This window comes from Pipistrellus kuhlii, unplaced genomic scaffold (genome assembly GCF_014108245.1).
Source record: "Pipistrellus kuhlii isolate mPipKuh1 unplaced genomic scaffold, mPipKuh1.p scaffold_m20_p_144, whole genome shotgun sequence".
Lineage (NCBI taxonomy): Eukaryota > Metazoa > Chordata > Mammalia > Chiroptera > Vespertilionidae > Pipistrellus > Pipistrellus kuhlii.
In genome coordinates, this window is record NW_023425454.1 from 26,874 (window position 1) to 53,170 (window position 26,297).

Consider the following 26,297-nt stretch of genomic DNA (forward strand, 5'->3'; position numbering starts at 1 on the left):
CCCATTTAAATTAGCAAATATTTCTATTTAATATAAAAAAAACTCAGTAGTGAAATGTCAAATGACCATTCTTAGAGTTACCAATTGTATGCATTCTCACTTTTAAAAGAGTACCATCAAAGTAAATAAAGTAAATAGTTAAATAAATAGTAAGATTTCTAAGACTTAAAAAAATAGAATAAGGTATTATTTAAATAAAGGCAACCTGATTGTTGCTACTTTTCTCTCATTAAACAAACTAATAGGATATAGAACACCCTCTGGTATTAAATGTAAAAAAGTCAACTAGAAGTAATATTCCATTTGCACATACCATAAATCAATGTACAGTTCTGTATGTGAGACTGACTGGCTTTAAAATGAATTTTCTGCTTCAAGGCCAGCATCTTCACAAACATCTGTTCAAGTATCATTATGGCAGACCAAGTTCTTTATGATGCCGCATTATGTGCTGGTTCTTTTCCGAAGGTCTCCGGAATCCTTTCTGGCAGTACTCACAACGGTGAGGGTAATCTTTTGTATGAATGGAAATAACATGTCGTTTAAAGCCTGAGGCATCTGTAGTGCTATACTCACAGTACTCACACTGATACACCTTCCTGCTACTGTGTGTCTTCATATGCTTTTTAAGCTCATTCTGTTGCCTAAATCCCTTTCTACATCTCTTACACCTAAATGGAAGATCTTTTGTGTGAACTGAGAGAATATGGCGACTTAGAACAAATGGATCTGCAATCTTAAAGTCACAATGTCTACATTGGTGCATTTTTTTACCATTGTGGGCAGCGACATGTTTCTTAAGTTCTGAGGGCCTATGAAAGCCTTTATCACACATATCACACTTATGGGGGTAGTCCTTTGTGTGAACTGAAATTATATGTCGTTTCAAATCACTTGAGTTTGAACTCTTGTGGTCGCAATGCAAACACTGGTGTGTTTTGCGTTCTTGGTGAATAAGAGCATGTTGCTTCAACTCTTTGATATCTGAAAAATTCAAAAGACAAATGTCACACTTGAATGGTGTCTCTTTACTATGCTTAGTTTTTATGTGCGTTTTCAAGTTAGAAGAGTCTGCAGACTTATATTCACAGTACTGGCATTGGTATGGCTTCTCCCCAGTATGGATTCGCATGTGCTTTTTGAGCTCTGAGGGGTGACGAAAACCTTTACCGCACTCCACACAAATATGAGGAAAGTTCTTGCTGTGGACTGCCAAAAGATGGCGTTTCAATAACCTTTGTTCAGCTGTTTCATAGTCACAAAATTTACACTTATACACTTTGTTGGTTCCTTTTTCTTTATGCACCATTTTCTGAGTAAATAAAGCTCCAGAATGAGGGAAATGTTTCCCACATTCATTGCATTCAATGTTCTTCTCTGTCTTATTGGTCAGCTTGTGGCTTTCCAGGTGGTTATGTAAATTTATCTTCTTATTGGTAGTGAAATCACAGTCAGTACAGTGGTACTTCTTTTTAGCAAGGTGTTCCGGATGGTTTTTCATGTGCCTTTTCAAAAAACCTCTGGTCTTAAATTTTTTCCCACAAATCATGCAAGGATAGACAGTTATGGGTTGTCCATCAGGGCCAATTATAATTGCTAAAAAAAAAAAAAAAGAAAGGCACATGAGACATCAAACCAAGTTCTATTTTGATTTCCACAAAACTATAAAGTGTCTATTTCAAACATAATTGGATGAATAAGCACTCCTAAATCAGATTAGCATTTCTTTATTGTGTCAACAAAAATAAATATAGTAGTCTACTAATAAACAGAATCTGTTCCAAAAACTTCAGTCTGTAACAATCTCACTCCCAGATTAAAAGAAATAAAGTACTAATTTAAAGCTACATAAATTTAGATATCTACTGAAAATAATTCATAGAAAAAGAGTTCAACATTACAACCTTCTTTACTCCAAGACAAATTTATGCTAACTTAAATTTCAACCACTACTATGAAAATTTTAATATGCAAATAAGTATACAAAACAATTTCAGGAAAGGAATAGGCCCAATAAATAACCAAATTATTTGTCTTCCTCCTCTATAAGTGATGCCTGCTTATACTGTCAATAACAGATTCTTTAAAATTATCCACTGAAAGTTAACTAACATACTTTAGGAATTTTATTTTATTTCCACTAAAATAACCTAAGGTTTTGATTTTTTCCTGAATGTCTGTTCCAAAAATGATTTCTTTTTATTCAAGGAAATCATTCCTGAATATCACCAAATTCTTAAAATTATATTTGTCAATTCAAAACATAAAAGCTACATGTAGTTTAGCAGTTAAAATGCCATTATAAAACTTTTATAGATACATACTAATTTTATCTGAGAGCTCACAAAACACACTGTGTTGTGGAACTTGTGTGCCCTCACCTGTTTGGTACTGCTTGGAATCAGGTCTTCTCCTTTTCTTTTGTTTTTGTTTAGACAGTCTGCCAAGTCCAACAGACTCATCTATGTGTAATTGGGCACTTGTAGTGACATTCTGGTTTTCAATTCCGTCAGAATTATCATCTAACAATAAGCATTAAAATATAAAATTATACAGAATTCTTTCATTATAACTATAAGAATTAAAGTCATGATATTTATGAATGATGAAATTTCCTCGCTAGTTAATGAATTTTATGAGTATACATCCTATATAATAAAAAGCTAATGATCACTATAATACACACTGACCACCAGGGGGCAGACACTCAACACAGGAGCTGAGTGGTCGGTGCACTTCCACGTGGGGAGCGCTGCTCAGTCAGAAGCCAGGATCATGGCAGGTGAGGGCAATGGCAGGTGAGGGAGCTTCTCCTGCCTCTGCAGCAGTGCTAAGAATGTCCAATTGATGACTTAGGCCCATGGGGAGCAGGCCTAAGCAATCAGTTGGACATCCCCCAAGGGCTCCTGGACTGCAAAAGGGCACAAGCTGGGCTAAGAGAGGACCCCCCCACCCACAATGAATATATGAATTTCGTGCACTGAGCCTCTAGTTTATATAGAAGACTGTAGGAATTACCCAACTGCTAAATCTAGCATCATTTTCCATAAACATACCTCATTATGATTCAAAATTGTAAAGTCATGTCCCAGCTACAATCAAGATTAAAAATTTCAGGCTGAAAGCCTAAGTATATTTTACATAAAATAGGCATGAAAAAAATTGTTATTAAAGAAAAAACTTTCTATATAATAAAAGCACAGTATGCAAATTGTCCCCTTGACTGAGAGTTCATCTGGAAGTTCACCTGAGCTAGCCTGACCAGGGAAAGGGAGAGAGTACTTGGCCAGCAACCAGCAGCCACTAGGGTCTACCAGTACAGGAATTTCGTGCACTGAGCCTTTAATTAACATATGAGCTTCCTCTATTTTTTCTTAAATCACTGTCCTGGTACTTCATATTTCTGAAACCTAAACCTATTTTCCAATAATAATTTATGTTTAAGAACCAGGAATTGTTCTAATTAGTGTGTCACTTACCATAAGCTGCTGTCCATGCTACAGGCATAAAAGTTTTTATTTCACTGTCATCAATTTGCTGTTCATGCACAGCAGCAGCAGCAGCAGCAGCATCCTCCTCTCCTACAATCACTTCCATATAAACTTCATCAGTGATTTCTGCAACATCTAAAGAGAAAATTAACAACACTTTTAAGACAAGGTTTGTAAAAGGTATGCCACAATCTCTTATTTGAATACAGTTAAAAGACAAACAGAAAAGATTCAAATGTTACATACCTAGAACATTATTTTCATACTAGAGGCCCAGTGCTCATGCACTGGAGGTGGGTTCCCACATCCTGGCCTGCTCCCTCTCACAGCCTGGGAGCCCTCAGGAACAGGAGACCCAGCAATCAGGGGAAGGCGACACCCCCATCACACCTCTGTTGTTGCCACTGCCAGCAGTGCAAGCTTCAGCTTGTCCTGGTTACCTGAACCTTGGGCAGCCCTGGGCGGCTGGGGGGGTTGAGGGAAGAGGGGGACTCCAGAGGCAGGCATGTGAAGTGGCAGTGGCCCCAGCAGAGCTGAGGAGAGTGGTGCTGTCATCTTGTGACTGTGGATTCCGCCATCTTTGTGAGAGTACGGCGGTCTATTAGCATATTCCCTTATTAAATAGGGTAGTAAATAATCTAAAAATTGGAACAAATCATTTCATTTTGCCCTTACTATAATTTGTTTTAAGTAAAATACTAAACATACATTAAATGTAGTTGATATATTTTTTTGAAAATACAGCATAAGGAACATAAAATATGCCTACATATTGCTGCTCATTTTCTTCAAATATGGTTGAATTTTAACCCTTTGCACTCCGAACCATTCTGGACATTGGCTACCAGCTACTCGACGCTACTTTGCGGCGGACACGTGTGTTGAATTAACTCAATTCCCCGTAATCACTAATAAACTGCAATGTCCCCTGAGAGGGGACATCCGAGTGATATGCTAGAATTCCGATGTCCCCTGAGAGGGGACAGCGGAGTGCAAAGGGTTAAATTAAAAAGCATATAGAAATATAAAACAGTCTCCCATAAAAAGGTGACCTACTTACTTAAATCATCTTCTTGCTTAGAGTCACTGACGGTCATGTAAACCATTTTTTCCTTTGGCACACAAATATTGCTATTCTGGTCAAGTAATTCCCCATGATCATTCTCTGGTTCACTTTCCACGATGTCCACAGTGCCACCTAGCAGGAAAGATGACAAGTACAAGAACTTAGGTGAAAACTTAATTTTACTTGGTTTCACTTTAACAAATAATAACCTCTTCCAACACATTTATATTAGGACTAGAGGCCCAATGCATGAAATTCGTGCAAGAGTAGGCCTTCCTTCCCTCAACTGCTGGAACCGGCTTCCTTTTGGCACCTGTGACCCGGGCTTCCTTCCAGCCCCTGCAGACATCCAGGACTCCGGCTTCCCTCATAGGCCAGGCTTCATACAGAAGGTCGTACAGAAGAACGTCCAGTCTAATTAACATATTATGCTTTTACATTATAGTGAAAATCTGTTTTATAAATTATCCTAAAAAAAATGTAACTGTTCTCATCTAAGTAATCAGGTTGATGTGTTTGAATGGAATATATGAATATATCTACTAAGGGTTTCATCTTACCTAAGTCATCCTCTCCAGGGTCAGCTTTAAAAATGTACACTTTAATGACTTCAGGACAAGTGTCATCCACTTTCAAAGAACTTATTTCTGACTCTGTGTCCATGACCATTCCAGAGGAAACATTCTGTTCTATTTTACCAGTATCATCTACTAAAAAATGAAAAAAACATACAATAATAATAAGATTCTTAAATAAAATATTACCATTTTCAAAAGTTCTTTTTAAAAACAAAATATTTAACTTGACTCATATATAACTGGACTATTTAGAAAGTAGAAGAATCAATGATCCCATTTTGAAAGTCTAATCAAAGTGGGAGGAGATATTAAAGTAAAAAACACTTTACTTAAAGAAAATACCTGGCAACCTTGAAAACTAACAAAAGTCATGAAATGACATATTATATCCATTAGGTATATACATCATTATATTCTCAAAAATCTTGGGCAGAATATCCTAGTAGCAATATCAGCAAACACTGATCTTACTTAAGTACTTTATCAGTATATTCTACCTAATGTTCATAGCTTCTTTTTTTTTAATTTTTATTTGACTATCACCAGTGGAACTTGAGCTAATTTAGTTACAACCACATTTTTTTTTGGGGGGGGTGGTGGTGTTATTCCTTTTCTTTAACTCTTTTTGTTTAAAGTATTATATATGTCTCCATTTTCTTCCACTGATTTCTCCCCAGACCCCTGCACATGCCCTTACCCTCCACTAAGTGTCTTTGTCCATTGGTTATGCTTATATCATGCACACAAGTTCTTTTTCACCTGCTTTCCCTCTGAGGTTTGACCATCTGTTTGATGTTACTCTACCTCTGGATATATTAATGTTCACCAGTTTATGTTGTTTGTTATATTTCATTAATGAGTGTGGTCATGTGATACGTATTTATCTTTCTCCAAAAGGCTTATTTCACTTCTTAATAGTATTTTTTCTCACCTGTTTCTATTAGAATTGTACATTTTTTAAAATATCAAAACATGATTTTCAGAAAGGTACACTGCAATGGTGAATATAAATTTTCTTATGAAACTGTTTAAACATTAAAAAAGCACTTTATACACTAACATATACAACTTTATAAAAAATAGTGAATCTGGATCATTCTAACAAATACAATGTAGTTTTAAAGACATTCTTACTACCTTAATGAAGGTTGATTAGGTCACTTTTGGAGGGGAAAAACAGCTCTGAATTATCAATAGAGACATACATAAACCATAACAATAGAGGTTGAGAGAATATAAAGCATTTCATATTTTAAACTTCATCAGTATATCAAAGGTAACAGTGTAGTATTGTCCTTAGGATTTGAAAAATTACCAAAAGTAAAAAATAATGTCCAAAAGAAAAAAGATTATTGGAATAAACATGAAAAATAAATTTTCCACATAATGTAACCTTTTCATTCACTGCTATCCACTTATGATCTAACTCACAACAAAAGTGACACTTACAGATATTGAGTGCATTAAACACCAAAGGAATGTTTTTTCTGATCTACACACAAGTGGCTTGACAGAGCAAAACACAGTGGAAAACAGAACCAAAGATAAGAAAATGTGATTGATTTAACTTGTCTTTAATACACTCATCAAACTTTTCATTTTAGCTTTTCGTTTCCTTCCTCGTGTTCCCCTGAATAGATATATTTTGTCCTCCTTTTGTTAATACATTCACTCATCTTAACAGAGTTATATCTATAAATCAGTCTTTGGGCTAGGAAGTGGGATGAAATATATGAAAAGTCATGGACTTATTAAGTTTATAATCCAATAGAAAAGCAGATAATTCAGCTTGGCCACCATGGCTCAGTGATTTAGCACTGACCTATGAACCAAGAAGTCACAGTTCAATTTCCAGACAGGGCGCATGCCCAGGTTTCGAGCTTGATACCCACTGGGTAGGAGGCAGCCAATCAATGATTCTCATCATTGATGTTCTCTCTCATCATTGATGTTCTCTCTCTCTTTCTCTCTCTCTCCGTCTCTCTAAAATCAATAAAAAATATATATTTAAGAAAAAAGTAAAGCAGATAATTCAGATGATTACTTTTAAGTGTGATAGAACTAATAATAAAGCTAATACTTGATTACTATATGTACTACTCTCACTTATTCTATGAAAAAAGTGTTAGAATATTGTCAACATTGTATACAATAGACCAAACTGAAGTTTAGAAAAGTTGATCCCTAGCTGGTTTGGCTCAGTGGATAGAGCATTGACCTGCAAACTAAAAGGTCCCAGGTTTGATTCTGGTCAAGGGCACATGTTCAGGTTTGGGCTTGATCTCAAGTTAGGGATTTGCAGAAGAATGCTAATCCATGATTCTCTCTCATCCTGGAGGTTTCTATCTGTCCCTCTTCCTTACTCTCTGAAATCAATAAAAATATATTTAAAAATAATAAGTTGAATGACTGACTTATCTGATTCAAACTAGTATTTTTAGAATGTATATATTCTTATGATATTTGTTATGGTAGACAATAAATGGTATAACTACTGATAGTTTCCATTGATAAAGGTCAAATGAGTATATTCATGATGCAAGCACAACTCAGCTAATAAGCCTGCGATAGTAGTTTTTACCACCACTTAACTTTGTTTTAAATTCTTGCTTATAAACATATGATTTAGATTTTTACATATTTAAAATACTTCTGCAAATTTCTCATTATGTTCAACAAGAGATTCAACAAATGCATATGTCTAAATCAACATTTTTATATAGAATTACATAGAGCATTCTTACATAAAACATTAAAATGAATTTAGGATTTCAAAAAATGACATAAAGCTCTAACTGGTTTGGCTTAATATATTTTATCCCACTTCCTTGCTCTATCAGTGGACAGAGCATCCATCAGTCTAATGAAGGGTCCCGGGTTCAATTCTGATCAAGGGCACAATGGTGGGTTACAGGCTCAATTCCCAGTGAGGGGCCCGCAGGAGGCAGCCAATCAATGATGCTCTCTTCACTGACATTTCATCTCTTTCTCCGTCTCCCTTCCTCTCTGAAATTAATAAAAATACATATTTTTTTAAAAAAAACTAACATTAAAAAGTAAAAATACAGCATTAGCTGATTTGGCTCAGTGGATAGAGCCTATGGACCAAAGGGTCGCAGGTTCAGTGTTATACTTTTATTATTATAGATTATTATTATAGATAAAAAGCCTGCAACAGGAACACTGTAAGGACCAGAATGACCAGTTGCTGTGACACCCACTGTGGCCAGCAAACCAGCCATATTAAAGGTGGCCAGCCTACCTCCCATAATCCCTCCCCCTGGCCAGCTCCCCCCATTATCCTCCCTACCCCAACAGTGGGTGGGGCTAGCTAGTCCCACTGCCTGTGGCCCCTTCCTCCAACCAGCCCCACCCCCCTGGGTTCCCACCACCCCATCAGCCCGCAGACCTCCCCACTCTGATGAGGGGCAGGACTGGCCAGCCAATCTGCCACAGCTCCTCTCCTGGCCACTGACTCCCAATCTGCCACTCCCACCTGACAATCACCCAAGTGCCCTCTCTCCTGCCAGCCCAGCCCTGATCAAGCTCCGAGTGAGGTGGCTAGCTGGCCCACCTGCTGCAATCTCTTCTTCCTGACAGGCCTGGGTTGATTGGGGCCAGGCTGGCTGGACCCAACCCATCCACAAACTCGTGCACTGGGTTCTAGTGTATTAATAGGAACATAGCTATGTTGTTCTGAGGGAGAGAATTGGACAGGAGCTTCGAATGCAAAAAATAAAAATCATGAGTGGTGGCTTCAACATATACACAAAAGAAGGCAAGGGTTTGGGTAAATAGTAAGAGAATAGCAGATTGAGTTAATAACTTGCAAGTGAGGACAATAAACTGAAACAAACAAAAAAAAAAGCTTAAGGATATCTAGATTCTAAGAACTTGGACAATTAAATTCTTTACAATGATAAATACATGCATACTTTCATAAAAACATACATCTTTCCTAAATACATAGCTATCTAAAATGAAGTACTTTAACTATGTTTTGTAAATATAGTTTGTGGGTATAAATAGGCATCGTATTCTTAATTCTGGTCTAATGTGTATTTAGACTTTTTTAAGCTAAATATTTTAAAGATTCAGTTGAATGAAGTATTTTCCTAAAGCTGGCAATGAAACTAAAACTGAGTTTCTATTACCGGAAAAAGGTTTTAGCAAAACAATCTCAGAGAATCAAGACTAAATCTATACTTCTTTAGAGAACTAATCTCTGAGGAGTTTCACTCTATGATAAAGCTGACCTCCTTTAGCAAGTTTGTAAGCAGTGGTTATAAACAAGTACTATCAATTACCATAAAATAAATTCCCAAGGACTGAAAAACATTTTAAAGCTTGAAAATGACATATATTTATCAATAGCCTGTAAAAGATCTTCCTCTTATTTCGTAGTTTTTAAACTATGTAATAAAAGCACATTACCAAAAATAAAAGCACATTACATAACATATACCCAGTGTGCTCCTAAGTAAGAGATGAGGGGAAGAAATGAAAAAGATGTCTGTACTCAGAGTCATTTTTATTAAACCTCACTTCTCTAAGCTTCTAGAGAAAATTCTTTATTTTTCAAGAAAAAACAATGACATACTGGATTTATACAGGAGCTACAATTTATCTAATTTAATTTCATATAAACACAAAAATCTTGTCCAATCTCTGAAGATAATACTAATTTCTTTGTTTCATATTTTGTAAAATAGAAATCACTACAGCAACTGTCCAAACTCTTCTGCTTTTAGATTCTTTTCCAACATGCCTGTCCCCACCAAAACAACCATGTGTCTTATGTTTAAGCAAGTCTTCATTCCATTATGCTCCAACTCCACTTTAAAAGACTAGTCCTGGTGGGTATTCCTTAGTGGTTAGAGCATTGGCCCTCATACTACAGGGTCACAAGTTCTGGTTGTAGGTTTAATATCCAACCCTGGTTTTAGGAAGTGGGATGTAATCCCACATTGTCTCTCTCCCAGTATCTCTCTCACTCACTCTCTCTTTCCTTCACTGTCCCTAAAAATCAATGGAAAAAATATATCCTTGGGTAAGGATTTAAAAGACACACACATAAATAAAAACAAGTTTAAACACTTAAAAACAAGTTTAATTGCAAGACTAATCATTCTAACCATCCCCTTGTATATTCTTCCAACTCCTATGCACAGCTTTCATTTCATCACATTTGATTTGGAGAACCACAAACCTACCCGAGGCAAGTTTTTATATTTGTATCTATTCAACTAAATCAACCTAAGAAAAACCCCCCAATGTAAATGGTCTATTTTTAAATGCTTGAAAAGATTCTACTTCACATTTGTGAAACTCCAACCAACTACTCAATTGACCTTACTTTCTAGTTCCCTAAGAAATGAAGTACCATAAAAGATAATTTACTGAATTTCACTCTACTTGCCTGGCAACAACTAAATCCAGAAATCTTGTCTTCATTGCATGGTTCTATAAACTAATTGTGCTCCCTAAAATTTAAAACCAATCAACTGGCTGGATGATGTGGTTCAGTGTTTGAGCTCACAGTGCCATTTCTGGTCAGCGCACATGCTGCTGAGTTGTGGGCTCCATCCCCAGTAGGGATGTGCAGGAGGCTGCTGATCAATGATTCTCTCTCATCACTGACGTTTCTATCTCTTCCTCTCCTTTCCTCTCTGAAATATGTTTATGTGTGCGAGCACGCATGCGTGTGTGCGTGGTGTACAGTACATATATATAATAATAAACCCAATCCCTCTCCTTAAGCACTAAATAATACCTCCTCTGCCTTTCAGCATGTCAGCATTTTCTCTCTTCTCTGAAAACAATGCCACCTTCTCTTAAACCCTGTGTGTGTGTGTGTATGTGTGTGTGTGTGTATGTAAGTGTGTATGCATAGCACCCCTTCCCATCTTCTTGCAAGCTACTGTTTCATATCTCCAGTTCTTCTCATTCCACTTTTTATTTTTAAAAACATTTTATTGGGTGTTGTTGTTTTTTTTTACAGAGAGGAAGGGAGAAAGAGGAATAGAGAGCCAGAAACATCGACCAGTTGCCTCCTGCACACCCCCCACAGGGGATGCGCCTGCAACCAGTGTACATGCCCTTGACTAGAATCAAATCTGGGACCTTTCAGTCCGCAGAGCCAAACCGGTTTCGGCTCATTGCACTTTCTCTAAACAATCTTCAATAGGCTATTGCCCATGACTTCACCAAAAGTATTCACCAATATCACTCAGGACACATTTAATTTGTCATTAGTAACAACATTTGACAGATATTCATTATCATCTATGCCTCATTTTCTACAGTTGGATTCTGTGATTCAACCTCTTTCCTACTACACTGGCCATGCTTCTTCATTTCTTTACCAGTGCTTCTTTTCCCTTACCAGTTTATGCAGCAAACCTCAGAGTCTAATCTTTGGCTTCTGTACTTTGTAATCAATTATACCACTATTTGAACACAGTTAACTTGAAAGAAACTACCATGTTTTGTTTAAAGATCCCAATAGCCTACCACATTGCCAAACACATAGAAACTATTCAACATTCATCTGTTTAATGTTCAAGTCAATGTCTATGAATTCAAGAAAAAACATTTTAAAATTCATGCCCATTTAAACAAAAATATATAAAACTAGTAAAAATTTGTAATCATATTTTGAAGACAATTTCTATTGTCTGTTATAAAAGATAAGAAAGCAACAAACATATCATGTTATCAGAAATATTTTATAGTTAATGTTTTGTAAACAGTTGCCTTTTGTTGCATAATCTTAATGTACTGTTTGGTCCTTTTATTTCAAAAACTTACTATCAGTCATTTTACCAATTTTTAAATTCTTAAATCCCTTCTAATGATTTTTTGTTTGCTCTCATAGGTCTCTAAATTTCTGAAAAACTTATGACTTATCTATAATTTAGGCTTGAAGAGTAAATTAGATGAATATAAAACTGGCCATAATTTAATCAGAATTTTCACCCACTGTTGCACTATTTTATGACACTTTGTTTTTTGTTTTTTGTTTAATCCTCATCTGAGGATATTTTTTCCCATTGCTTTGTAGACAGTGGAAGGGAGGGAGGGAAGGAGGAAGGGAAGAAGAGAGGAATGGAAGAAAGGAAGGAGGGAGGGAGACTTAAGTTAGAGATACATTCACTGGTTGACAGGGATAGGACCTGTAACTCAGGTAAATCTTATTCTTCAGTAGGCATGGACTGAAGCCACACTGGCCAGGTGGTTTTTGAAATGAGTGGCCATGTAATTGTTTATCTACCTTAAAGCTCACTTACATTAACTGTGATTGGTTTGTTTATTATTATTAATTTGGTTGTTTTATTATTATTAATTTTTATAACAATTGTCTCAATTAATTAATCATTCTTTTTTAATATTGAGATAAAATTCACAAACCATAATTTATCCTTTTACAGTGTGTAAACTGTAATTCAGTAGTTTTTATGCAGTTGATAGTTATTCAACAATCATCTCTCTCTACTTCCAGGATATTTCCATCACCCAGAGAGATACCTCTGCATTCTTTAGTTAACCTCTTTCCCTAACCAATCCCACAAATTAGATTAGGCAAACACTAATCTATTTTTTGTTTATAGCTACAACCATTCTAAATATTTTACATATTAATAACATTTTTCAAAATTCATCCATGTTGTAGCATTCACATTTCTATGGCAAATAACAGACTATTGTATGGTGATATGACATTTTTAAAAACTAATCAACTGATGAGCATCAGGGTTGTTTCAACATTATATCTATTAGGATTAATGTGACCATTTGTGTAAAAACTGTTGTAAAAGTGTATGTTTTCAATTCTCTGGGAACTACACAGTGTATGTATATATATATGAATATATATGTAAGCATCTATTTAGATATTGATATATATAGTTGGGTAACATGGTAAGTCTAGGTTTAACTTTTGAAATAACTGCCAAATTTTTCTAAAGTAACAACAAAATTTCTTATTTCCACCAATAATTATTACTTTCCATTTTTATTACTTTATTTTAGTGTGTTAAGTCATATCTCATTAGTTTTTATTTACATCCCACAATTAATGATGATGTGTATTTTTTACTGATTTTTTTATCGAGAGAAAGAGATAGGGATAATTAAAAACATTGATGAGAGGGTAACATCAATCTGCTACCTTCTGCACCTCCTCTACTGGGGATGTGCCCGCCACCAAGATACATGCCCCAGTATGGAACTGAACCTGGGACCCTTGAGTCCGCAAACGAACACTCTATCCACTGAGCCAAACTGGTTAGGGCAATGTTGTGTCTTTTATGTGCTTAGTTGATTCTTGGGAAAAATGTCTACTCAAGTTCTCTGCCCATCTTTTAATTGCATTGTTTGCCTTCTTATTTTCAGTTGTAGTTCTTCATATATTATTTCCCATACCTTCAGATATATACTTTAATATTTTCTCCCATTCTAAGTTAACTTTTCACTTTCTTGACAGTGTCTTTGAAACAAAAACACTTTCAAATTTGGCAACACTTCAAATCAGATTCTCCCATTCCAATGATTTGGTGGGTCTTATGTAGTAGCATTTTTTAGAAAATATGCCTTTATTGATTTCAGAAAGAGAATACATCAATGACAGAGAATCATTGATTGGCTATCTCTTCACACCCCCTATTGGGGATTGATATCCTGGTTTATGGGTTGACGTTTAACCATTGAGCAACAATGGTCGGGCCTTGTGTAGTAACTTCTGTGAGCTAGTTTCATAGTTAGCATTATATTTTTATATGGCCACTAAAGTTGATTAAGTAGTCAACTATTGACAAGACCAAGATTTCCATACAACCAATAATTCTTCCAATTTTGTCCAGAAGGTCTGTACGTTTGTTGAAACACAATTATTTAACATTTAGCTAGGTAATTTATACTCCACATTAGCTTTTAATTTCTGCTTGGGTAGAACTTTAAGGTTAAACAAAGGTTCAGGCCTTGTCAGGTTTCTCCCTATTATAGGCATCTCCCTTGTATTCTTATATTTAAACAAGAGGCTCAGTGCACAAAATTCATACACGGGGTTGGGAGGGAGGTTGTCCATCGGCCCAGCCTGCACCCTCTCCATTCTGGTACTCCTCAGGGGATTCCCGACTGCCTGTTTAGGCCATAACCTATTGGGCCTAAACAAACAGTTGGACATCCCTCTCACAATCTAGGACTGCTGGCTCCCAATTGCTTGCCTGCCTGACTTCCTGATTGTCCCTACCAGCTTCTGCTGCCAGCCTGATCACCCCCTAACCACTCCCATCTGCCTGATCCATGCCTAACTGCCCTCCCCTGCAAGCCTGGTCACCCCAACTACCTTGTCCTGTAGGCCTGGTCCCCACAACTGTCCTCCCCTCTAGGCCTTGGTCTTCCCGCAACTACTCTCCCCGGTAGGCCTGGTCCAACAAAACCAGCCTCCCCTGCAGTTCTGGGTCCTCCACAACTGCCCTGCCCTACAGTCATGGGTCCCCTCCCAACTGCCATTCTTTGTAGGCCTGGTCCCTCCCAATTGCCCTCACCTGCTGGCCAACTTGTGTCCACATGAGGGCATCCATCTTTGATCACATGGGGCAGCGATCTTGTGTGTTGGTGGTGGTCAATTTGCATATTATACTTTTATTAAATAGGCTTCTCCAGAATGTCTCAGTTTTACAAAGCTCCCATGGACATCTCATTCCAAAAATTTTCGTAAGTTTTACTGTTATAACAGCTACTACAAGCCAGTGCAAGAAAATTTGTGCACTCAGTTCCTCAGCTTGGCCTGCACCCTCTCACAGTTCAGGGGTTTTCAGATGTCCTACTGACAGCTTAAGCCACAGTCTGGCCTCCCTCTGCGAAGGTGACCAGGAGGGCAATCAGGAGATGATGTCATCCCCATCACCCCGCTGCCGCCCCCACCAGTGGCCTCCCTCTGCAAGAGGTGACCAGGCAGGTGATCAGGGAACACCACCAGCCAGCTGGCACAGCCCTATTCCCACCATTGCCCCTCAGTCACGGCTGGTTGCTGCCGCCTATCCCATTTCCCATTACCATCCCCTCCCTTAACCCACTAGCACAGGCCTTGGCTGGCTTGGTGCCACCTGCTCACCAGCCCCACCCCTCCAACAACTGGGCATTCTGACATTCAGTCAACTTGTATATTACACTTTTATTATATAGAATTATATAGGGCTAGGGGCCCAGTACACAAATTTGTGCTCCTTAAAAGGAACTGTGGGCTGTGAGGCCTCGATGGGCACAGAGTTGGGTCTTGGCCCATCCTCTGAACCCTACCCAGCCTCTCCATCCATGTCCCCTCCAGTTCCCTGTCTGCTGACATCACAGCTGCTGCCGCTCCCATGTACTGACAGCACTGGCCCCACTTGCAGACACTGACAGCATAGAGCAACTGGGGCCAATGCTGGCAGCAGGTGCAAGTGGGGTCAGCACCATCAACAAGTGCAAGTGGCAGGTGCTGCCCTGATTGCTCCTCAGGAGCAGAGGGAGGAGGAGAAATCCTGAGGGGCAATCCGAGCCAGCAGCTATGGCTTGCACCTGATGACAGCACTGAGCAATTGGGGTTGGTGCCGGATGCTAGCAGTGGTGTGAGCAGAGGCACCAGTACCAGCAGTAGGTGCAAATGGGGCTGGCAACAGCAGTAGGTGCGAGTGCCAGTCAGGACCATGGCACAGATGAGCAAAGAATTTTCAGTAACCATCAGAGGCTCATCCCCATGACAGAGACCAGCACCCTGTCTTGGTCTGGTGCCCTTGCTCACATGCTCCACCAATCCGCTGTTTCTGACACTTGTCATGTTAGGCACTCCGTTGCCTACTGCCAATGCCTGCCATGTTCTGCACACGTCCCGTGGTGGCCAGCATATGTCAAAGCGACCAGATGTTTGGTTGTTCAGTTATTCAGCAGTTTGGTCTATTTGTATATTAGCCTTTCATTATATTCTAGACACCCAGTGCATGAAATTTGTACACTAGGGGCTGTGTCCCTCAGCCCAGCCTGAGGACTCACTAACCCCCAACAGCCCAACCTCTTCAATCTGGGATCCCTTGAGGGATGTCTGACTGCCCGTCTAGGCCCAATCCATGTATGATCAGGTCGAAACAATCACAGTAAGACATCCCTCTCACAATCCAGAACTGCTGACTCCCAACTGCTTGCCTGCCTGCCTTTCTGATTGCCCCTAACAGCTTCTGCCTGCCAGCCTAATCACTCCCTAACCCCTCCTCTGCCAGCCTGATTGATGTCTAACTGCTCCCTTACTAGCCTTTTTGCCCCTAACTGCCCTCCCCTGCCAGCTTGGTCACCCCTAACTGCCCTTCCTTGTAGGTCTGGTCCCCCCAACTGCTCTCCCTACAGGCCATCTTGTGTCTACATCGGGGCAGAATCTTTGACCACATGGGGGCAGCCATCTTGTATGTTGGAGTGATGGAATTTGCATATTATTCTTTTACTAGATAGAATAATGACTGTTTGCCCTTCTGCCTTATTAGCAGTGACATTCAATAGTTCTTGCTGGAGTTTTCATATCAATGTTTCTCTCTTTCTCTTCCTCTCCTTCCCTCCTTTCCATTGTCTCTAACAGTCAATTTAAAAAAGAAAAAAATAGCCAAAACCGGTTTGGCTCAGTGGATAGAGCGTCAGCCTGCAGACCGAAAGGTGCCAGGTTTGATTCTGGTCAAGGGCATGTACCTTGGTTGCGGGCACATCACCAGTAGGGGTGTGCAGAAGGCAGCTGATCGATGATTCTCTCTCAGTGTTTCTGGCTCTCTATCCCTCTCATTTCCTCTCTGTAAAAAATCATGAATTTATGTTTTAAAAATGATTATTTTCAAAGATATACTGTTAGAGAAAAAAAAACCTGCAGAATTGACTGTATAATAAAGACAAAAGTTATTTTTCTAAGCTGAAATCCTTTCAAGTTTCCGTGGTAATTCTGATTATGTAGGTTACAGCCTAGACACATCTTTCTTGATTTCTGTTCTTCTCAGCTTTTATCTTCCTAATCAATTCCTCCATCCTTGAATAGTAAAAATGGTACTTTACTTTGTACCATTTAACTTTTCTTAATTATAGCTCATCTTACAGGATCCAAACTAATAAAACAACAATGCTCACAAACTTATAAAATTTATCTTAGTAAGTCATAAAAATACTATCCTGATGTGGTAAGAAGAGACCTTAAACAATTACTGTACCCCAAGACTTACAGGAAATCATAAGGAAGTCCTCACAGTTGCTTTTATCACCATGGTGCTGGTCCACAGGGATCCCGTTGGCATCTAAGACTGCTTCAGAGGCACAATCTGCTACCAATACTTCTTCTGCAACTACATCAGTTGTCAGAGGATCAGTCACGATTTCTGCTTCTACTATACTATCATGAACAATGTGTTCAATATATCCAATGTCAGACACACGTATAGATTCACTTGTCAAGAGGTGTTCTGGCATAAACATTGAGGCTGAAGTAATGTCGGAAGCTAAAACATCATCTGGGACTGTGCAATGTGCTAAAGAAATTTCTTCGATTACATCTGAATAAAGCTCAGGAATGATGATATTTTCAGATATATCTGCTTCTTCTAAGATATCTGGGCACTGAACATCCTCAATAACAACATCCTCAATAACATCTTGGATTATAACTGAGTCTGGGTCATCAGGAACAAAGTTATGTACAGTTATATCTGAATCCACAACATCTGAAATAAAAACAGTTTCTTGAACTTCCACAACAATTTGATCACCATCCATGTATGTAGCATCAATTCCTTAAAAAAAAACAAAAATTAAAATGACAAATTTCAGATAGGCATGCATGACTATCTAAAATGAAGTAAATGTTTAATTTGCATCCAGAAGATAGGCCACATCCTCAGCTTTCTCAAATATTGAAATAGATTAAAGAAAAAGGGAACCTATTTTTGAATCATTAAAGAAATACAGAAAAACAAAAAATATGGAACAGTTACAGAAGATTATTCAGGGGGGAAAAAATTTAGAGCACTAACATAAAAAGTTTCCAGGCAACTAGGATAAAATCTAAGAACGTACATTAACTAAGTAACACAATAAAAATTTTAAAAAACCATTTTCCTTCAGATTTAGGTTTTTCTTCCTTTTTATTCCAACTCCTTCACACATCAGTTTTCTTCTTTTCATCATTTAGAATTATTTTTTTTCATTTTTTCTTTCAGCCTTTATAATCTTACCATTCTATTCTAGTACAATATAATGATGAGAAATTTAGAAATTACCCTTTGAATTTAGGGCATAAAAGGATTGAAACATAACTTAAATAGAAAGCCAAATATAAGGAGTAAAGGGAAAAGCAAATGATTAGGAGCCCTATGGATAGATAAAACAAAAATGCAAGGAGCCCTGTGGATAGATAAAACAAAAGTGCAAAAGTGCAAAAAAGGGAAGATAAAGTTAATTAGAGCAGGACACACCCTAATTTCACCAAGATAAAATACTCTCCGTCCATCCTCTTCCTATCCTCCTCAGGCAGTTCCTCAGAATAAAAGAAACTCTATTCTAATCCACTCTTCAGTTAGGAATGAAGGTAGAGGTAAATCTATAGGATCCTGTGATATTAAATAACTTCAAGACCACACAGTTGTTTGCATAGCATGTGACTCTCAGTAGGGAGAAACCTGTCAAGGCCTGAACCTTTGATTAACTTTGTCCTAATCTATGGAATTATTATCACATTATATCTGTCACCTTATGGCTTATGCAATGAGTAGTTGCAGGTTTAAGTAAGGTTATAAATCATAAGATAGGGCTATTATCCTGGACTACAGGGCCATTGCACAAATTCATGCATGGTTGTGGTCTAGCCAGACTGCCCCAATCAAGGACACTAGGGCCAAGCCAGCCAGAGGGAGGAGTTGCAGTCGTTAGACAGTCCTGCACACTCTGGTTGAATTCCTTATATAGGATTATTATATAGGATAATTTGGTAGATCTAATCTGATCAAATGAATCCTTAAAGCATAGAACTTCCTCAACCTAGCATCAGAGTTGAAACAGAATTTTAAGTCTGAGAGAGACCAACTACTGTTAAAAGGGGTCTCATGGAAAACATAGAAAGAACACAAGCACCTACAGGGAGCAATAATCAGAACTGTACTAATAACAGAAGAATATTGGGACTTGGCCAAATCGTGATTTCAGCAACTATATGAATTAGCGTGGAATCAGATTAATCTCTAGAGTCGCAAAACATCATGCTGACATCTTGATTTCAGCCATATAAAATTTACAGGAGATAGCTGTTATACCATGATAGTTGTCTGACTTACAGAAACTGAGAGACAATAATTTTGTTGTTTTAAACTGCTAATTTTGTTTCATTTTTGGTGCAGTATTAGAAATGAATAAAGATTTTGGTATCACAAAATTCAGTATTGATGGACATATCACCTAAAAAGTGTGAAAGAACTTTGGAATCTGATAATTTATTATTGTAAAACATTAGTAGAAATATGGCATTAACAATTCATGCCAGTGAGAACTCAGAAGAAATGACCAAGGTAGAGAAATCCTACATGAATTTAATAGAATAACTAAGCTGTCATACACAGACTCAATAGCAATCTAGTCTTTAAAAGCACTGTTAGGGCTTAATAGCAAATTAGAAACATGATACTGAAAACTGATGGAAATATCCTTGTTATGTTGTAACAGATGTCTCAATAAAATTGTACCCTGCAATTATGTGGAAGGCAAAAAGTATAACTAAGTATATTAACTAAGTTGATATTTTACTAAAGAACTGAAGATGTGGCCTGGTTTCTTCGTATAGCTTAAGTGAAATACAAAGAAAAAAATGCTAAATTGTAGGAAGAACTGAAAAAAAAAAAAAATGAGCAGGACTTAGCAACTGAGAAGTTCTCAGCCTTTATGTATGGAAAAAAGGAAAAAAAGTTAAAACTAGAAAGGAAGATTAGCTGCAAAAAGAATGTCCTAGAAAAAAATCAGTATGTGACTTCACAACTCTTACTAGATTTCTAAAATACCCCTAACAAAAGGGTAATATACAAATTAACCATCACTCTGTCACAAAGATGGTGGCACCCACAGACACAAGATGGTGGTGCCCAGTTCCCTCAGCCCCTCTGGAGTCCCACAGTTCTGGGGTTGTGGCTGCTGAGAGCATGCTGCATGAGTGGCCTGGTGGAAGCATTCTAACCAGCCACGGAGGGCCTCTAGACAGTGATGTGTCCCACCCCAGTTGTAGAGGGCCTCTGGGTAACATGCACACACAAAGGGCTGGAGAAGGACACTGGTATTGTCGCCATGGTGACAAGGCAAGCATCCCACCCCTATCTCAGAGCCTCTGAGCAGTAGATATGGAGCAGCCAGATGCCACAGAGAGCAGAAAACCATGGGGATTGTGCCTAAGCCATCAGGTCTCCCTATTGGAGAGGGTTCCCTTGAGGACTCCCAGATTGGAGAGGGTGCAGGTCAGGCTGAGGGTCCCGTCCCCTATGCACAAATTTTATACACTGGGCCTCACTTGATCAGGCCTTCCCCTGATCTGCCCAGTTGCCTCCCCTGGGGGCTCCCAACTGTGAGGGGGGCAGGCCTGGCTAAGGGATCCTCTCCCAGTACACAAATTTTCATGCACCGGGTCTCTAGTACTTAATTAACTAGAAACCAGAATATATTTGGGATTTTTGAGTTGCTTAATTTCAGATAAAAATACTGGATATTAAATCTGAGAACTTCAGGAAAAGCAATAACTGTTTAAACACATGCACAGACAATGGTAGACAGAATGGTCCTTCAAGGATATCCAAGCCCTAATTCCTAGATCTTATAAATATGTTATCTGACATAAATATACACATACACCCACACACACTCCAAAACAGCACCCTGAAGCTCCATCCAGGTGATCATTTGGAGCATCGTCCCATATAACAAAAGGTAGGGAGTTTGATTCCCAGTCTGAGCATATATAATACCTAGATTGTGGTTTGTGGTTCAAACCCCTCAGTCAGGGCACATAGGGGAGGCAACGGGATAAGATTTCTCTCTCTCGTCTATGTTTCTTTTCCCCAAACCCCCACTTCTCTCCCTGTAAAAAATCAATAGAAAGGTATCCTTGGATGAAGATTTTTTTTTTTTTTTTTAAGGAAGAAAATCTGCAGATGTAATTAAGGTTATTCATGTAAGATAGGTAGATTATCTTGGGTGGGCTTCTGGTTGGAGGAAAGATGTGGTAGATGGGAATGTCCAAAAAACTCAAAACTCACTTTTGTCACTGAGGGCCAAATGCAAACCAATAAGGGCAGCCTCTAGAGGCAAAAAAATAAATAATTAATAAATAAATAAATTTGTAATAGTAAAGAAATAAGAATTTCTACCTTAAAATCACAAGGAACTAAATTTGCTCAAAAAAGTCTGAATATCTTAAAAGAGGATTCTCAGAGGCAGGGATGCAGCCATCAACACCTTGATTCTAACTCTGTAAAACTGTACACATTTTAAGAACTACAATTACACTATATCTGGACTTCAGACCTACATAACTATAAGGTAATAAACTGGTAAATTTGTAGCTATGTATTTTGGTAACAATGAAAAACATATACAAACAAAACTAAACAGGAAACACTTTCAAAATAACTTATCAATATTCTCTGGACTTAGTGGTATAACTTCAGAAGATAAGAATTACTAAAGATAATTTAAGATTTTGATGTTAATGGTGTTACTAATTATTTTGGCAATAGGATTTTAAACAAGATAATAAGATACTTAAGTACGAGTCAATAAAAGATATCATAATTCATGCACTTGACAAGCAAGTGCTTATTTGGCAGATGGAAAGTAGAACAATCCAAAAAATAGATATACCTATTTCATCAAAAAATGAATTTGGTTCTTGTGGCTGCAATTCAATTTCATCTTCATCCATGGTCTTTGATTCTCATTAGTCACAGCTCCTAAACTAGAATAAAGTATACCAACATTAACTTTTTATGTCACTTGTTAAAAATGTTATCATTGATATTTTTATTTCTGAAATGCTCAAATTTCTTAATTCATCAAAACCTATCAAGGGAACATACTGATTTTCAGCAAGGAAAGCTGTATTATAAGGCAGGGCAGTTAAATCAACTAGGTTAACAACAGGTTTTTTTTTGTTTGTTTTAATCACTGTGTTATAGTATTACTTACATTAAGTACACAAATCTTAAGTATTGAACTTAATTTCTTTATGTAAATTTGTATTAGCATCATTCAGATTAATATAAAGAAAATTTCTTTCACTACAAAAAACTTCCACTGCCTCTTGGCATCCTTTCTATCAGCAGTTTAATGACTCTTTCAGATTCAACTTTAACACTGTTAGTAAATTAAGGGGAAATGTTCAGCAAGATTTTATTACACTTTTAAATTTAATGTACCCTGCAATTTTCCTACTGATAAATTACAAAATGGTAAAAATTCAAAACTCATCTGTTTAGATTTCTGCATAGCTTACAATTATCTCTTAACTGACCTTCAAATTGTAGATATAATTCTCAAAGTATACTTATATGCTCCACGCCTCAGCTGAATTGGTACCAGCTAAAAAAGGTAAAGAATAAATTCACCTATGAATATAAAAAAAGCAAAGTCCCATTTATAAGATATCTAAAACCAGAGCATGTTTCACTCTCCCTCTCCCCCAGTGAATAAAAATGTAAAGATAAACTTGACATCTGAAACTTGAAACTTAAAAAAACAGTTAAAATCTGAAGAGGACAAAAATCAAAGTATATTATTAAAAAGCAAATGAGTAGACAGAGGAGCAGGAAGGAGATAACAGAACAGACTTATTTTTATTATAAGTACCACACAAGCCTCCTAACTGGCTTTTTTATATCCACTTTCTCACTTTTAATTCATCTTCAACAGTGCTGTTAGATGCAGCATTTTAAGTGCTTATCATTTTTTGGACAATATTCAAAATTTATTTTTTTTGTTAGATTTTTAAGTAGGTAGTATACTGAGTATATTTTCTTACTTTCAGCAAGGGGGCCTTGATTCTGAAAATACAACTTCTCTACTACCTAAATTCTATAGATAGCGTGTCTTCTTCTGTAAGTACAGTACATCTTTAATAAACAAGCAACCCAAACATAGTCCCCTCCCCCAACAAACTTATGTACCAAGCCAACATTCCCTCAACCTACCAGGCACCAGGTATCAAATAATTAGGTATATTTCTTATATTCCAATTCTAAATTTAGCATATCTGACCTAGCTTGCCCATTCTTTCCTGCTGGGCTCTAGACCATGCTGTCTTCACTCTCCCCCTTTGCCTTTTTTACAAACTCTGGTCTTTCATCTAGGTGACCCTTCATGAAATGACTTGCCTCCCTCTTTCATTTCTCTTATCCTTTATCTTCATTCATTGATAATCACTTTTGTAATGATGTTTTAACCTACCTAATTAAAACAAACCTTGTTAACATTTTAACACATGCAAAAGTATTTTTCTAAAACATTCAGTACTCTGATTACAAGTGTTTTAGTGACTACTGTTGATGCCAAATAAAATTTAAGCTCTTAGCCTACAATCCTATAAAGTCTGGCCCTAACTACTTTTACATTATCCTCATAATTTCCCTTTGGGCATCTTCCCCTCCTCTTCATCGCCCACCCCTTGCCAACCTCTGTTTTTGTCTCTCACTGTAAACAAAAATACCCATTGTTTCTCTCCATAAGATTAAAACTCTGTATTGATTTCCTCTTCTATATCCTTTCTGTCGGATTTAACCCCTACAACTCCTTCCCCCATGCTCATACAAAAATAAAATGCTATATCCCCAGTAGGGGGTGTGCAGGAGGCAGCTGATCGATGACTCTCTCTCATTGATGTTTCTAACTTTCTATCTCTCTCCCTTCCTCTCTCTATAAAATAAATAAAATATATCAAAAATAAAAATGCTAGACACAAATGAATTTTCATAGCACTATTTCTTTCCTTGCTGTATTTTTTAGTATAAGTCATGGTTATTTATGCCCTACTGTTCCAATAGTAAACTTTCCAATACTTATCTAAATATAGAAATAAAAAATTTAATTGTAATTTATATTGTAAAGAAATGAATTTACTATAGGTCACCTGAAACATATCCAATATATTTTCATGATATATTTATTCAAAATACTTCAAATAAGGAGTATTTATTTAATGTCCACTGTTATGATGACTTATATTTTTTTCAAACATAAAAATGTGATAAGTAAATAAGTTGCTATCACTTCACTCCCCAAAAAAACTCCCTGGCTTTGTACTTCTTTTATCTCTTTAAAATATGATTTGAAAGACAAATGGAAAAAAAAAATCTTGTAATAATAAATAAGTAAATAAGACTCATAAAATTAACCCAATAGAATAATTTGTTATGTAAAGATTAGGGTTTTTATAAAGGTTATTAACTCAGAGAGTTAACATCTTTGATGTTTCTTTCTATTTCTTTCTCTCTCTACCTTCCTCTCTGAAATCAATATAATCAATACAAATACTTCTATTAAAAAGAAAAGGAAAGAATACAGAAAAGGGGCAGAAAGCTTATTTAAAGACAAAATGCCTGAGAACTTTCCAAAATTATGAAGATTTGGACTGTCAAGTTTATGTCAAAAATTTTCACAAAATTTAAACCCAAAACAATATTTTCCAAGACACATTAAAATAAAGCTGTCAAAAATTAAAGAAATAATTTTAAAAAGAGCAAGAGAAAATATTTTTCACATACAAGGGAACCAACAACCATTAAGCTATTAGTAGATTTCTTAGCAGAAATACTTCAATGTTGGAGAGACACAAAATGCTGAAAGAAAAACAGTAGTACCAAGCAAGAATATCTGGTTGGTGAATTTGTCCTTCAAAAGTGAAGATAAAGACTTTACAAATAAAAACTGAGGGAGTTAACTGTCACTACACCTGTCTTACAATAATGATTAAATTCAAAATAGCTAATTAGTTGCATGAAAATATACAAAAATACGAAGTACACTGGTAAAAATAGATGTATAGTCTAAGTCAGAATAATCCAATACTAGTGGATACTGAAATATGGTTGCAATCATACGTGGGTAAAAACTACTGTTTGAATTTTAATCCTACTATTCTGACTTCGACCTTCACTTACTTGCTTTGTTCATCCCGCAATGGGCGTAGGGAGGATGAGTTCAAGTTCTGGGCAAGGTTACGGGCAGAACTTTGTTTTTCATTAAAGAGCCAGCCCTATATACACTTAGTGGTTATCTCGATGCTGGCCTCGAAAACAATGCTGTTCTGTTCAATTAAGAAAAGTGCACCTGGCATGGTATTGAGACTGTGGGTATATCTGGTCTCTGGCCTGCAAGGTCAGACAACTAGGTTTGTCTTCATCATTCTTCAAACTTGCTAAAGCAAACTAGAAAGCAACATTTTATCTAGGAAGAACAGCAGAAAATTCCAAACAACAGTTTGTTGCAGAATGGGGGTTTTCCTTCTCAGGACCTTTAAAAATAACTACCTGCCCTAAAGCCTCGCAGTCGTGAAGGGTCCGCCTGCGTGTGGTGCTCTTGTGGCTGCCCTGGCCAGTCAATAAATCCTTGTTTGCTTTTTTTAATAAATTATCAGCCTTCAGTGGTCTTATTTTGAACCCAGGGTTCGACCCCACAACAGATACACAACATAAAAAAAGTAATCTGTCTAAAACATAAAATGTAAGATTGACAGCAAAATGAAGTGTTTGCAAAATCATTATCAGCTTAATTCATATATATATAATATGACTTCTGTTAAGTCTCATGGTAAACACAAAGCAAAAACTTACAGTAATTAAAAAAAAGGGGATTAAAGCACACAATAACAGTACTAATAAAAATAATCAGTTTCCACCAAAAAGGAACAAAAGAGAAATAGGGAATTATTAAAAAATCCAGACAACAGTTAAGATTGGACATTAGTAAGTCCATAGGTATCAATAATAATAACTACTATAAAAATAAATGATTTTTTTAGTCAAAAGACCTAAGAGTGGCAGGATGAATGATTAAAAAAACACACACACCCAATTATATGCTTCTTTTTTTAAAATCCTCAACAGAGGATATTTTTGCTATTGTTTTTCAGAGGGA

General features: G+C 37.0%; 1 protein-coding gene across 1 annotated transcript; it reads right to left on the reverse strand.

Moving 5' to 3' along the window:
• Positions 1-154: 154 nt before the first annotated feature.
• Positions 155-22,137, reverse strand: LOC118718765 (zinc finger X-chromosomal protein-like). Its single transcript, XM_036437612.2, has 7 exons — positions 22,032-22,137; positions 17,369-17,932; positions 5,118-5,267; positions 4,552-4,689; positions 3,480-3,626; positions 2,382-2,522; positions 155-1,596 (listed from the first exon to the last, which is right to left on the reverse strand). Exons 1-7 carry the CDS (start codon positions 22,090-22,092, stop codon positions 413-415), a joined length of 2,385 nt encoding a protein of 794 aa, XP_036293505.1. The 5' UTR covers positions 22,093-22,137; the 3' UTR covers positions 155-412.
• Between the last annotated feature and the right edge of the window lie 4,160 nt (positions 22,138-26,297).

Bases quoted from the DNA above. Each gene is read 5' to 3' on its own strand.
- LOC118718765 (XM_036437612.2), bottom strand. From the start codon at position 22,092: ATGGATGAAGATGAAATTGAATTGCAGCCACAAGAACCAAATTCATTT. The intron at 17,933-22,031 runs GTATATCTATTT...TTTTTTTTTAAG, and splicing joins TTCATTTTTTGATGAAATAG to GAATTGATGCTACATACATG. The intron at 4,690-5,117 runs GTAAGATGAAAC...CTTTCCTGCTAG, and splicing joins CCCTGGAGAGGATGACTTAG to GTGGCACTGTGGACATCGTG.